Raw genomic sequence first — 13,463 nt, 5'->3', positions numbered from 1 at the left:
CTGATGCTTGTTAGAGTGGCAATTAGATGACACAGCAGTTTCAATTGTCCTTATTATAGCTGATGACTTTCTGCATATTGTACCTGTATCATAGTTGGATCAATTAAGAAAATTACATGGAAAAAATTCATCATGAATCAATTAAAGCATCATTCCTATTAACAAAAAGAACAACACACTTTAATTTTCTCATTTTTTCTGCTGAAGAAAGCAGCTATTAACATTCTTCATAATGTAAAAAGAATCACCATAACATGAACTGCCCCATTTCCCCTATGCTTTTACACATTTTTGTTATTTCAACTACAGCTCTTCAGAACTGTCACATGCCCCTTCAGCTTTAAGATCAATAGCAACTTGTGTGGAGAACTCCAAAAATGTATCAAGAGATTCAGTACATCTCCAAAAAATGTCAAGCCCTAGTTGGTTCAATCAACTTGGGGTCCAGGCACTTAATTCTCTTGTCCCAAAACACCAATGCAAAATACAGCACTACCTTTAGGCCTCTTTTTATATTATGTTTTTCTTTGAAAATTTACCTGACACTGCCTTCTTTCTGCAGTCACTCAGGGGAGTGCTTTATTACATGTTAAAAGACAAGATATGTATTGAAAGTAGCAATTTTATTTGAGTTAAAATTATTTACAAAAACCCAAAGACATACTTCATGAAACTGGTACAAACTATTTTTCCTGCCGTTGGCTTTTGCTCCAAAGATCACAGCTGAGAAATACTGTATAAAATAAAAATAGGATTGGATTCAGAAAAGTACTCTACTTGTTCTAATTTCCAATTGAGAGTATTTACACAAATATTTACAATGGAAAAAAAGTTACTTTAAAATTTTAATTTGCAAGTTGGCCTCAAGTACCCTTCAATGCAGAGTTATTTGAGGGTCTAACACACAAAAATGCACTGCAGTTCACAGGGTGATTTCTCCCCCCACCCTCAAAAAAAAAGATCTGCATTTGTCAGTGCTTGACAATTAGTTACATTTAAAAAAACTGTTAAACACTGAGGTAAATCAATTCCCAAACAATTACCAGTGTAACAAAGAAAGGTAGTTGTCCCTGCTTTCCCCCCCAACATCACATCTGTATTGTCTCTTGCCATCACTCTACAGAAACTATATAATCGTTTTGAAATCCCACTATAATTGAAAATCTCTAAAATCAGAAGACTAGATGGACAAAATACTCATTAATTTCCTCCTGATAGAGATGATTTACATACAGCTTTTGTTTCTCAATACTGAGCTGTTTTTGTTTAGTTTTTAAACAAAGGGGAATACAACCTCAAAAACTTTTCTAAGTTACACTGATACACTAAGTTTTAGAAGGTGATGAGAGAAAACGCAAAAAAGTATGACCAACATTGGATTTTTGCCGCTAATCAGTTACTTCCTTACAGAATTCCCAACAATCTGCATTATCAAAAATAGGAAGACATAGAAGGCAGCCACTGTATGTAAAAAATTTACAGCTGGCACTGATACAAAAGCACGAGTTTGTAACTTTATACATGGAGATAACACAAGATCTAAAAGCAGGTTAGATTTCCTGTTATTTCCCCCTCATTATACATAGAACTAATATTTTTATGGCTTCAAGTTTTACAAATTCAATGGAATAACATGATGTAACTACCCATACAGGTATTTAAAAATGTCAATGAAGCAGATCTCAGAACAGTCTGCAAATATTCAAGACCAGCTTAATAAAAATAATTACCAATTCTGTTGGTCTGAATAACAAGTGCAAGAAGGTTTTTTTTATTGTTTTTTAAAAAACAAAGTCATGTAATTTCTGGGATTTTTTGTTCCATTTAAGTCTTCAAACACAATGCTTTGCTATGAACTAGACCTCAGACTGAACAAAATCTTAGCTATATCAGCAATTTAAGGCTTTGTGTTGTATGCATTTAAACTTTGTCATACTACAGAAGAATGAAATAGAAAGATTATGTCAGCTGGAAACATTAATCCCCATTGGTGTTTTAGCTTCTTTAAAATTCTTCCCCCTATAACATCCAAATTCTTTGTATCGAGCATTATAAAATACATCTTGAGCAGTTCCTTGAAACAAATCAAAACAGCATTTCAAAGGTTTTGCTCATTAGAAGTGTAAACTAACCTGGGATTTAATCATTTATTTTTTTTTTTAAACAGGGTACAATTTTTTGTTTTTTTTTTTTTTTACAATTGCTATTTATTTTGCGGATAACACTCCCTCTCTCAAATGGCTTTATGTGTCTATGGGTTTGCATGCTTCTTGGAACTACAAAGTGTTATGGTCTATCAGTTTACAGTACATGGGCCATGACAGTTTTAGAACTGAGAAATAGTTCAACAACCTAATTTCAATCAAAACAGTATAAAAAAATAAACTATCCAATCCTCGCCTCTTTGGATTCCAACAAATTTTAAATATAGACAGTAGTTAAAATCACAAAAGTATTTAAAAATTTATATTTTATGATTTTGGAATAATCTAGTAATAAAAAAGCAAGAGCAAATTAAACTCAAATAGGAGCGGTGCTGCTGTCCAGAACTTCTTTATTAGAACATTTGATACCTCAGTAGCTAAGCTGCCTTTGCACCTGGCTGGCATGAAACAGTGGCTCAACAGTAAACAGCAGTTGCACTATCAGCAGCAAGTTTTTTTCCTTGAAACTTGTCACGAACAAAGCAAGAAAAAAGATAGGGAGGGTAAACCCTGCCAAAAATATTTAAATACTGCACTGCATCATAAACAGCATGGTTTCTTTATTTACTTTCCTCAGAACCTTTTTCCCCTCATTTTTGATAGTTGCAGATTGATGTAGTAACTGTCTTTTAGAAAATGCTGAATGCATGGTTAAGAGACCAGGTAGCCTTAAAAATCCGAACACGAATGACACAGATGAATGCTCTTGGTATATCCTTCAAGGACTTCTTTCATGACTTCTTCTTTTGTCTAAGGGTAGCTCCAGCATTAGAGTGCCTGCAGCGGAAGTTAAGTATCTAGCAGTGTTCCAAGTATTCAATCACCCTAGAGATAGATTTCTGGCCTGTTGTTCCAACAGCACACTGAAAAATATAAGAGAAAGAAGTAACAAATAAGCAATTGTAATATTACCTCTAAAATACTGAGAGCTATGCTCATTTCAGAATTTTAGGGTTTAGAATTAGGATCAGGAAGAAGATTCACAGTATTTTCCTGAACAGTAGCATTCAAATGGAATCAGGGTAGCTTCCTTTTATTTACTACTAAAATACATAAACAGGTCTTCAATACTTAAAAAGACAGATAATCACCCTAAGCTCTTCTAAAGACATACGGAAATAGTAAAAACTTCTAAAAAGGCATGGGTTATTAGCAGATAACACCATTACACAAATATATATACCCATCAAATTAAATATATATATGTATTACTTACAGTAAGATTCATAAAACTGAGAAATTTTTTAAGCATTTCAGTCATTATTGAGAAATCCCCTTCAGGTAAGTATTCCCTCACAGTAGTCACGTTGATCTAAGAAATAAAAAAACTTATTTTAATTTGTGAAATATTTTTCCAACACCGAGAACTCTGTTACTCTTCACGTGAGATGGAGCAAGACAAATGTATTCATAGCCTGATTAAGATGGCTTTTTGCTGTCATCTCTATGATTCAAGTCCCTCAAAACTCATACTTTTAAGGTGTTTATTTCCAGGAAACAGCACTTCCTGCTACCTTTTTTCCCTGTTAAAGATCATTACCACCATCAGACCTCCCCAGGACCTACAAGGTTATCGAGAACTCAAAAAAATGACCAGGCTATTCTCCTGACATGGAAAGAATCTCCCTTCATAACTGTCAAGGGTTGAAAGTATTTGAACTTACTATCAGTACCTCTCCGAACACTAAAATTATACACAGGTAATCGAAAGTTAAGTTGTAAAGTACAGAACAGAATGCTCAAGAACATTTTTGCCATCATGGTAAATTTAAACTAGCCTGAAGGCAGGCTGAACCTCATCTTCATTTGAGCATGTATTTGACAGGAAAGTTTATGAAGTTTTCAAATGCCAGAGTTCCACATTTTTAACTTCAACTTTCCATTATGTATTTCCAACCTGAGGCAATCATCTTCAACTAATGTGGACATACACAATTTCATACAAACTTCACTGGAAATAAAAAAGCAGACTAGGATGAAAAAAACAAGTTGGATGTTAACTTGCTTATTGAAACTGCTGAAAAATGAAGCAAGCTTTTATCATTTCAGAACAGGTTAGCCAACCTTCCTTCGCCTTTCCAGTGTTAGTTCATTTGTGAGCTAAGACTAACAACAAACAGTAGAAAGGCAGAAGAGGTTAATGTTCAATTCCTGTTTTTCTTTGATAAACACATTGATGTTCAAAAGATTTGTTTTGGATGGAACACTTGTGGCAATTTTCCATAGAACTATATACATTAAGTTAGCTTCATCAGTGTACCAGCTCACATTGAACCCTGATTTAATAAACCCATTTCAACACTGCAAATTATTACACTAAATATTTTACTGGAGTTATTGACTTATTCCCTTACTGGACTCTCTTGGCAGAGACAGCCTAGAAGCAATGCTGTGTATGAGGCCACAATGCAGTCTTCCATGTGCTTCCCAGCATGCTGAAGAGCTGTAAAAAGAGACAACAGTGTATTGTATCCTCTAAGCAGCTGGTATCTTTTACTGCTTCAAATACAATCTTTCATTATCACTTTCCAGAATTCTATTTTCTCAAACAAAATGTCTTTTTGCACTGAGACTTCAGAGGCAAGAATCGAACTCCTTACTTAACTCAGCAGCACACATTCTTGAACGGAAAAATGGTGTTCATTCTCTTTTAATCCATTATATTTTATAGTACTTTGTCGTACCATTTCAATGGGCAAATTGTATGTTTAACACAACAAAACACAAATATGTTTTCTGTGATGCTATAAGCCAATAAGATTTACACAAAAGAGAAGATTTTCATATTACAAATAACAGATATGGCACTTTTTGCTAATGGCTCAGCATTTTGGGGGACAAACCACAAATAGCTACAGACAACAGCTGATGGAATTGAAAAAAGGAGGAAGCATACAGAGCAAGGCTGGAAAAGGCAAGGCAGTGCATTTGCTATCAGAAGATTAACATGAGCCACTCAACTGAGAATGACTAATGCTTTTGACCAGCTGTATTTTCCCGAAACAAAGCGTGTAATTCAGCTTAAACATGTTCAAATTCCTGAAATAAATTCCTAAAGATGAGGCACATCAAGGCATCACACAGGTACCTGAGATACCACCGATGGAGCAAGAAGAACTCAGAAAAAGAAGATGGGGACAGAAGGCAGAAGCAGCATACATGCAAGTAAATCAGGGAAAAGAGAAAAGAACTGAATGGAGTATGAAACAAGAAGGGTCACTACGCAGTGGAATACAAAATTAAGGCAGATATTGTTCTTCTGCAAAAGGCCTTGAAAACTATAAATGCCTAAAAGTTCCATTTCAGAATTTCTTACACAGAACATGCCTACATTTTTTTTTTTTAAAGGGACTGACAGACAGAAGGCGCTATTAAGTAAAAAGTAATACTTCCCCCCCACACACACTTCAGATGCTTCAACTCTGAACTGCTCATACTCGTGCTTTGTTAACAGCTTCACGTGGGGAATACACTGAGGAAATCTCAGCCTAACGGACTGCAGATAGACAGGAAGTAGAGGACAAGTTAAGAGTTTATGCCATCGCAGAGTTCTTGCCTTTTTCTGAACTCATCAAAACCCTCCAACATACCTTTATTAAGATCAAGTTCTTCATCATCTTCTTCCTTCTTATCTTTCTCTTCAGTACTATCTGACTTTTCTGTGGAGACCCACTGTATCTCCCCACTTGTTTCTTGCCATTCCCCACTCTTATCATGCTGAGCAGTGGGAGCTTCTTTAATCAATTCATCTGTCTGGCTCTCAGCCAGCTGCGCCGCTCGCTCACGCTCAAGAAATAGCTGATGGGGAAAAATTCAGAAAGATTTCAATTATAAATTAAATCCTACACACATGGAATTAATACTTGAAAGTATATTTCTCCTTCACAACTCACCCATTAATACAAGTAGCCTTCAATACTATTCTTCACAATAGCCTTTTCTTCTTCAAAGGGTAACATGATTTATCACAACACTAATGCTGTGCTCTACAGAAAAGGCTTGCCTCCCTTGCTCCCCAATGTTCAACCAACTGGCAGATTCCTCTTAGGTATCAAAAATGCTTAATTGCTTTCTTTGAGAGACAGCTTGAAGAGTAAAAGTTGCCAGATTTTCTTGTCAATTTTAGTTCTTTACCAATCCTCATTTTTCTTTTCATGCAAACTATCCTCTCATTGCTGAACTTTTCCCTTGATATGTAAAAAGCAAAAATTTGAAATTTGAAAGGGTAATTTAAAACGACTTCGCAAGTCATGTTAAGGTGAATGTGACTTAACCAATCTCATACTGCACACTTACATCTTGTGAATTACTTCCCAAATCATATAACCACCAGTTTTAAATATTGCTTTGCAGAGCTGTGTACATTGAAATACTTATTATTATTAATATCCTGATTGTTGACATTTTTGTCTGCTGCTGGACAGTCATTTCACATATTGTTGACATTTTTGTCTGCTGCTGGACAGTCATTTCACATAATGAAATGGAACAACTGCTAAAAAATCCATAAACTTATCTCCATTAAAATTACAAGGTTGTAAATTATCCTGTTACTTACTTTTATTTTAGGTTGCATGTTGGAGCTTACTCACCAACATTATTAGTGGATTTCTTTTAAGAAGTTAGTCGATACAACATTTAAGAATGGTGTTTCAAACCCATATGCATTATATTCACATTAAAAAACTGATAAAGCATGGTTTTTAAAAAAATGATCTTAAACTCCCATAAAAATAGTACTTAAAAATCTATGGAAGCAAAGTAGATGAGACAAGTAGCTTACAATTTTTGCAGCTGCTTAAAAACAGCATGAGGAATAAACTATATAGGAACAAGAAAGCTCTACAGAGCACAAGAGCGGCTTTCAGATGTCTGTAATAATGCTGCCAAGTTGTGAGTAGCACCCCTCTTCCCTCACTATGCTGTATTACATTCTCAAAATGTGTAACAAAAAATTTTTGACAAGCATCTTCGCTGCTGAGTTCTTTCTTCTTCCTTGAAAGTCTGATAATGAAAAATGGTGACTGTTACAGGAAAAACACATTTTTTGGTTCATTTCTTACCTGCACTAAAGCCTGAACAGCATCAATCTGTCCAGTTATCTTTAGGCTATCATCTCCTTCTCCCGTACAGAATGAGTCAAAAGAACACGATGTTTCCATATTGACAAGACAGTGCCTGTTCCGAGCACTATATTCTACTAGATTGATCAACAGACCCAATCCCTGCAAGAATTGGAGAATCAAAGAATATTACACGCATTAAAAAAAATTATCAGAATGTCCTTAGGCTGTATGTTTCCCAGGATACATACATACTAACATCTTTATATAACAGTTTGATAAAGGGCGGGGTCAGGATTTAAAGAAATATGAAGCAAAACTGAGAATTCTGCATACAAGTTCAAGATTTTTCAATTCTGAACAAAACCATTTTAAATGTTTTTAAAGGTTAGATTTAATTTATTGATTAGGGATTCAAGGGTCCAACCTTCAGCTTCTGTTCTTAAAAGACCATTCACATGTACAGTTTTAGTGTTACTTAGGCCACAGACGCGTTTTATGTACGCTGAAGTAAATTTGACACTGCCTTTATCCACAACAATAACATCCACTATATCTCTAAAATTGAAAAGACATTTGAAACTTATCAATTCAGACTTATTTACCTAAGTCTCTCACAATTCATCTACTTTTTCCCCTCGAGCACAAAGAAAAGGAGAGCTCAAAGCCGTCAAATCCTAGAGTTTTCCCTGGACCTTACAGAAACCTCCTTTAAGTACTTCACTAAGGACATGGTCAATGAAGTTTATAGAGGCTGCTCCTTAATTTGGAATTGGAGCAGTTAAACACACAAGCAGGCAGCAAATCACTTAATAGTCATGTAACAAACACAAGAACTTACCAGCACCCGAATATCAAATCTCTGTTCTTGAGGTAGGAACTTTGGAACCTGAAGCACACAATTCATAGCTGTGCCTATCAGACCATCTTGTTCACCTGTTTTTGTACTACCCCATTCTGTAAACAAAAAGAGTTTAAAAGGCTCAATTTTTACAAGATAGATTTTCATTATTTTAAGCAGATGAATAAAACCTTTCGGCCCTCAGGATAAACTGGGCCCTCTTGGCCCAAGCATGCATCTTGTTAACACTTCATACTGGCAGTTATTCACCTAATTCCCAAAAACCAATTACTGATTACTACAAAGCAAGCATCTACCATACTTTACCATACTGCCTTACTGCACTGTACATGGAAAAAAACAATCAGTATAAGAAAAAGGTTTACATTAACATACTATCTCTGATGCTGTAACACTGAATAGGTGTATTTTTTGTTTGTTTTTACCATTATCATTCGTTAGGTTGAGCAAGACACCAATGATGGCCCTCATGCAGTCTTCCACTGCTTTACCCACATGGTTGGTTACATTCTGGTGAGGCAGAGGCTTATTGTCTGGTAAACAGATACTATCTTCAGCACGATTATATCGCTGGATTAACTCCTCACAATGCTGCAATGCTCTGCAAAGAGAAGATGCAGAACAAAATTACCTGGACAACATACAGGATATTTCACTTTATACTTATTTCAACAGGAAAACAGAAAATATGGAATTTATGCAGCGTTTTTCTGATAAAAGTGTAAGATGCCTAATCTGTATGGATAGATAAGGCCGTCACCTATAAAATCTTTTATGAGTTCAACTGAAATTGTGAAAATAAAAACAGGAAAGCTTCGTTGCCTATAGCTTTAACAGCTTGAGATTTCAAGTGCAAAAGTTCATTTTTCTTTCCAACTTCATCGCAAGGTCTTAAGACATCTCCTCTCCCTACAAACAGCCTCCCATATCCTCTGACCAAAGCACAACATTATTCTGATAGTATTTTCTGTTCACCTGTCTTGTCCCCAGAGCTATCCCTATTCTGTGATAAGTAAGAGACACGTGATTTTCCAGCAGAAGCAGCCTTCATCTCATAACACTACCAGACCAGACATAATTCTACCGCATTACATTAGTTTGACAAAGTGACAGTGCTGATTTCAATTATTAACAAAACTAAGACGTCAAAAGTACATATTGGACCAACTAGCACAGTAAGCAGATTTTTGTCTCTAATTTAAAGAGCCACTCAAAATATTTAGCCTACAACCACGACATTTTTTTTCCAATGAGGTCTACACAGTCAAATTTTCAGCCTAATTTGCTTTCTTATGAACCACTTGAGCAGTGCAAGAGGGATTCAATCTCTGCCAGCCAACTGAGACCTCATCCTGATTGATAAGTGGGGCTGGGAGAACAGTTCAGAACAAATTTTCTCTATTCTTATAGTTACACTGTCAATTCATTATTATGCTCCACCATTCCAACAAACACTTAAGATAATAAAACACTATCAAAAAAAGTAGCTTCCCAAAAGTAGCTTCTCTTCTGTGCTCATCTTATTTTGGTACTAAAATCTTAATCCGCAGTTTGCAACTTCAACAGAACCAACAATAACTACTTGTTCTTAGTACTCGGGCAGTTACCAATACCCTCATCTAAAGTAACTTGAACATTACTTAATGAAAAGCAACATAGAAATTAAGTTTTTTCCCCTACAATTTTCTGGTATAGCAAATTTATTTCTTGCTGTATCACATGCAGAGCTGTACAAAAATGTATTTTGTTACAACTTACTTAGCTGAGGAGACTATGAGTTGTGAGTCTTTGTATGCTATCAGATAGCTCTGATTTTCTGGATTATGCACAGTAACCTAAAAAGGGGAGCAGAAAGTAGCATTAAAAAAAAAGAGACGACCTTTTCCTTGAAAGAACTATTCACTTCCACTACCACCCCACTTTATTTAGTTTCATTTTTCTTGGTTATTATCCAGAGTCAGTTTTCACTTATTGTACCAGTATTGCCTTGGAGTTTCCACCTTTTAAGTAATCCCACAAGACTGGGGCACTGCATATAAAACCATCTTCCCTGATACACTGCAAACAGGAACTCTGTGGGAAGATATTCTGCCACAGCAGAACCTGAACCTATATCCTGGGACACTGTAGTCCCAATGCATGTGTGTGCACATGCATATATATGTAAATATTTTGTTATTTAAGACTTGATATCAACTCCACTTCTGACAGCTTATTATACATCCAACCATAAACTTTTTCCTCAGTTCTCTTGGATTGGAATACAGAATCGATTTACAGAAACAGTAAAAGCTCTTCTTATTTTTATTATATGATGTGCTGATTTGTCCTCTCCCAAATTCCTAAGGATCTTACTGTATCACAAGCCATCCTCAAATTCAAATTTGAATATTCTGCCACTAAACAAGTCTCTTCTGCTGTTGCTTGGCAATTCCATCCATGGAATATAATAGCAGAAACTGGATCTGAAAATTTTTCTCTCACTATTATGAAGTAAAGGGATAGGTGCTGTAACTTTTAAGTAGTCACACCTGCATTTGTTCATTGTACTCATTTTTTAGCTTACTTTTACAGTATCCTTGAGTTTATCTTGCTATTTTAGTCAAGAAGTATCACTGCAGCTACTTGCCCTCTGACTCAGGCTTAAGATATTAAGACTTACTGACCTGTACTTTGAACCTGAACACACCTGAACACTGACGTGCAGAGCAGTATTTCTAAAACATCACATTTTTCTATTTGCTTACAATATCACAAGCAAAAAGAGTAACAACAAATATGAAACTCAACAAAATGAGGCTTTGTAGGGAAGCATATGCACAAGGTTTCTCTCAATTAAGCTCTACAAAAATTAACACACATTTTAATTCTCCTCAAACTTCTCACTGAAAAACATTTACCATCTCAATATACACAATCAACTGACTACAGACCTAGTGTGACCTTCAAGGCAGTTTGCTCTTTCAGCACTTAGCTAGCTGATGTCTGAATGCAGTAATTCTTAATAATATACATATCAATTTATAGTTTTAAGAAAACACATTATGCTGTGTTATTACTAGACTCACGCTAAACTCAAACTCGTGACAAAAGAAAAGAGCAGTTTTTCAGAGTAACTAAAAAAAAGCATCAGGTTATACACAGTTATTCTTAACAACAGTGAGTGATATTCTACATTAACGAACAAAACTTCCAATATTCCAGGAACACTGATAAACCTCACAACGTTAATAGCTTTGATTAAAACATTTATTGTTACTTATATAACTATATATTTACAGAACACTTTAGAGGAATCATTTTTTAGAAACGTAATGTTCATACTTACACTTTCTAAGACCCGTAAACACCTTTCTGCACCCCATAACGAAGCAACCAATTTCTCTTCATTTTCATCACTGCTTAGGTGATCCACACATTCTTTAACTAAACAAAAAAAATTTTTCCACTGTCAATAAGATGTCTTCAAAAGCCAAGCATTTAGATTTAACTAGCAACTCTCTGAATAGCTATCAACCTTGTTTTACATCTTAAAAACCCTGTAGTACTAGGAAACAATCTCAAAGACATGATCAGCATTCCAAAATTGTAACATTTCCAGGTAAATTAAAAGAAGGCTTTACAATTTTGTGATTGTTGCCACACTAATTACCTATCTGTATATTTTATTTTCTACTAAGAGATTGTACAGTACATGATTATGTTTCTTAACTGCAAATAAGTCCACATATCTTAAAGACGCGTTGCTTTGTAGTACTTCAAAGTACTTTAATGTACTTTCAATCTCACACAGAGATTTGTCACTAATATTTCCCAATAACTTGTCATAAAACTGCATTTTTAAAAATTGAGAATGTATCATTTTTTCTATTCTTGAGCAAAGAAAATTAATATTAAGAAAATCAAACATCTTGGATTTACTATTTTTTGCACACTGTAAAAGCAAGATCTCCAATATACCTTTATCTACAATATGATCAAGACCACCTAGAAGTCGCAGTTCTTCTTTAAACCAGTCCCCAGCTCGTTTTGAGGTGAGAGACAGCAATGTCTCCATTGCTAAATGCCCGGTCTGAAAGAGTTAGATTCCAGAATTAGTGAAGTCATATGCAGCTGCAGCCAACACATCAGATCATACAAATACATATCATACAAAAAACAAAATTACAGTTTCTGAGTAGAAAAACCACCAGAGGGAGCAAGAACAGATAGAGAAATGTGTGCATCTAAAAAAAATAAAAAACCTTGGTACTGATTAAAAAGATGTTAGCATTCTCAACTTTTTCTTGATATTTTTAATATTTTAGAAAGTCCAAACAGCCTCTTTTCATCTGCTTCTCCTGTCTCTTTTGATATCTAGTGGAGGAAGGAAAGGAAAGGAACAAAATAGCCAGGTAGGAAAAAACCTGTAGTGAACACTGCTCTTTCCCCAGATACATTAGCTTTGCTGCTTTGTAAAAAATATGTTTCTAACCATTTTTTTTGTGACTTTACTTTAAATGCACTAAAGAAAACAATTCAACTACAATGCTGATAAAAAACCTTACTATATTTACTGGATTCTTTTTTCTTAAGAGGAATACATACTGAAATTCTACAGCACTGAAGATAAGCTTACTCCCTGCAAATTGAAGTCGAACAGATTTTAGGTGATTATCTTAGTTAATCTCCTGCAATGTTTTTAAGCAGAACAAACCCCATCTATAAAAGACTGTTTATCTTGTTTTTATAAAAGCTTCTAAAAAAGCCAAATGTTAATAATAAAACATTATATACATACATGTACACATGTCTAATATGCATAAGATTTATATCTACACAGATTATTGAATTCTGTAATCTCTGAAAAACACACAAGTAAATGTGGACTACTATAAGCCTTATAATTTAACGTGCCACTAATACAACAACGAACAGCCAGAGAAAAAGCCATAAGATCCCATTAAAGTCAACCAAATTCAACCACTTTAAAGTTATCTTCCCTCCATGACACATTGATTTCTAACACTTCAAGGAGGGCTGTGCTTATTCTGAGATGTGCAGCATATTCCAGGATACAAGCGCAAACCTCAGCACCTCCTGGGAATAACAGTACTCACCAGGCTTGAATAAACACCCTGTTGTCTTTGAAAACCAAGTTATTATTTGTATGATTCCTCCCCACCAACCTTGACAGCTTCAGATGCTTTCCTTTTTTTTTCAGATTATTGATCTCCAAGGAGAAGAAAGTTCAAGATCAATGCTGATAAAGAGTTACTACCCAAAAGTTCTTTTTTCTTTTTTTTTTTTTTTTTTTTTTTTTTAAGAAGCAACCTCTGCTGTAGAGTCACTGAT

The 13,463-nt window shown here is 35.0% G+C and overlaps 1 protein-coding gene across 8 annotated transcripts in view; it reads right to left on the bottom strand.

Annotated features, from left to right (window-relative positions):
- Nucleotides 1-604: 604 nt before the first annotated feature.
- WAPL (WAPL cohesin release factor) overlaps nt 605-13,463 on the bottom strand; it is a 74,271-nt gene continuing 61,412 nt past the window's right edge. For all 8 annotated transcript variants that reach the window (XM_083845375.1, XM_083845377.1, XM_083845374.1 and 5 more), the window contains 10 exons: nt 12,090-12,201; nt 11,458-11,555; nt 9,888-9,964; nt 8,555-8,730; nt 8,109-8,224; nt 7,268-7,429; nt 5,795-6,002; nt 4,559-4,647; nt 3,421-3,516; nt 605-3,067 (listed from right to left, as the gene is read on the bottom strand). In XM_083845375.1, coding sequence (XP_083701501.1) covers nt 3,002-3,067; nt 3,421-3,516; nt 4,559-4,647; nt 5,795-6,002; nt 7,268-7,429; nt 8,109-8,224; nt 8,555-8,730; nt 9,888-9,964; nt 11,458-11,555; nt 12,090-12,201 — 1,200 coding nt within the window. In that variant the 3' untranslated portion in view covers nt 605-3,001. The remainder of the gene's footprint in view (nt 3,068-3,420; nt 3,517-4,558; nt 4,648-5,794; nt 6,003-7,267; nt 7,430-8,108; nt 8,225-8,554; nt 8,731-9,887; nt 9,965-11,457; nt 11,556-12,089; nt 12,202-13,463) is intronic.

Source organism: Anser anser (assembly GCF_964211835.1).
Source record: "Anser anser genome assembly, chromosome: 7".
Lineage (NCBI taxonomy): Eukaryota > Metazoa > Chordata > Aves > Anseriformes > Anatidae > Anser > Anser anser.
Note: the sequence above shows the minus strand (reverse complement) of the source record. Positions and strands in the feature narration are given on the sequence as shown.